Source organism: Oratosquilla oratoria, chromosome 7 (genome assembly GCF_046742065.1).
Source record: "Oratosquilla oratoria isolate Oo_2021 chromosome 7, ASM4674206v1, whole genome shotgun sequence".
Taxonomy (NCBI): domain Eukaryota; kingdom Metazoa; phylum Arthropoda; class Malacostraca; order Stomatopoda; family Squillidae; genus Oratosquilla; species Oratosquilla oratoria.
The window spans coordinates 33,494,601-33,496,288 of NC_134783.1; the positions used below are offsets into that span (position 1 = coordinate 33,494,601).

Consider the following 1,688-nt stretch of genomic DNA (forward strand, 5'->3'; position numbering starts at 1 on the left):
CTGACCAGTTCAGATTTGTAACACACGAAGGCGTAAATCACTGCACATCACAATCACTCCACTTCACTGCGTGGGGGAGATATCTTGTAGATTTTGAAATCGATGGTCTAAAACCATACTGGGGGAGGAACGATGCGCAAGGCTCTTGTGTGACCTGCTGTGTGTGTATGAATGTGATGAGCCACGATAGCTGCCGGTGCCCTTTTTAAACGGCCACTGAACCCATGCCATGACCCGACTTGACCTGCGGTCAACCTTCCTTCACCACCATAGTCGGGTCCAGTACCATCTTCCTCCAAATGCATTATTTTTGCACTTAAAGTAGTATGCATGATAAAATCATGTATGACCATTTCTGCATACCTTACAAACTTTATCAGTCGGGTTACCACAGTCTCATTTTAAGATATCTCTCGTTATCAATTTCTTATATCCTTGAATTTATAACTAGATAACTTGCTTAGTATTCATTACCCTCCCCATAGTTAATCATTTCTTAATGGTCCAGGTGACGCAGCCAGTTTTCTCTTTATATGGAACGCCATACCATTACCCGCCACTTGACAGCGGTATGGATTCAAGGTAAGGTGTCCCTTCGGCAAGGCTTAGATTTGGAAAAAAATGTGATTGCACTCATACCCATAACTTCTAATGTTTAACAATTCATTTTCTATGTTAGTTTAAAGGTGCTTCTCGTGTTATTAGCGTAAACAACATTTAATGATTTTGTCCATCACTCGTATGAAAGCGTGGCTACTTTGAAATTGAGTGTAAATTTACTTGGTTCCTCCAACCTCGTAACCTCCTAATTTTATTTTTATTGTTATTCTGGCTAACCGTAGATAATTTTACTCAACTTGGAGGAACTCCTATTATGTCAAGGTACAGAGAGAAAGAGTAAGACATCAACCCTCTACCCTAGAGTCACCTCGAAGAGTGGGATCATGGGATCTAATAGACAAGAACACTCGCGTTCACGGAATCGTTGTTTGGAGGAGGGAAACACCGAAGTGTTAGAAAACGAAAGGATAGTTGAATACATAACTAGTAATTGCTAATCTCCGTTTTTCTGAGTTCTGTGGAGGGCAAGTATTTGTCGCAGGGGGAGGCCCGGGTTAGGAGAGGGGACTGGCATAGATGTGTCTTTTTTGTCTTGGTACAGCTTTTGATCATTTTACCAACAAATTTGGTAAGAAAGGTGGAGATTTAGTAGTACAAGTAGGCAGAAAAAGAATCAAGTAAGAAGTAAACTGAAATAAGTTGTAGTGTGAGAGAAACTTATGTAGATATTTATCTTTGTGTGTGCTATGACGTCTGTGTGAAGTGTGTGGTTGAAGTAAGGAATGAGTCTATTTCACGCCTTGAATATTAGACATAGAACATATACACACTATCGCCTAAACTCATAACTGTCACAGTTGAGTTACCTTGTGAAACCCGCCTCGGACAGGTAATGTTCCTGAAAGCTGTTCCAAAAGAGGTAGTAGCCTAAACGAGGTAATTAACGTCCGCCGTGGTTGGGCTTGCTACTAAGGTCATTTGTTTGCAATCCAAAATTACAATTGAACTTGTTCAATGGCGGGTGAGGTGTTATATATATACATATACATATATATATATATATATATATATATATATATATATATATATATATATATATGTATATATGTATATATACATATGTATAT

General features: G+C 38.9%; 1 protein-coding gene across 1 annotated transcript in view; it reads left to right on the top strand.

The window, feature by feature from the left end:
• Positions 1 to 561: 561 nt before the first annotated feature.
• The window catches only part of LOC143027042 (uncharacterized), a 128,640-nt gene continuing 127,513 nt past the window's right edge, over positions 562 to 1,688 (top strand). The window contains exon 1 of the mRNA XM_076187904.1: positions 562 to 582. Within this exon, the coding sequence (XP_076044019.1) occupies positions 572 to 582 (11 nt within the window). The 5' untranslated portion in view covers positions 562 to 571. The remainder of the gene's footprint in view (positions 583 to 1,688) is intronic.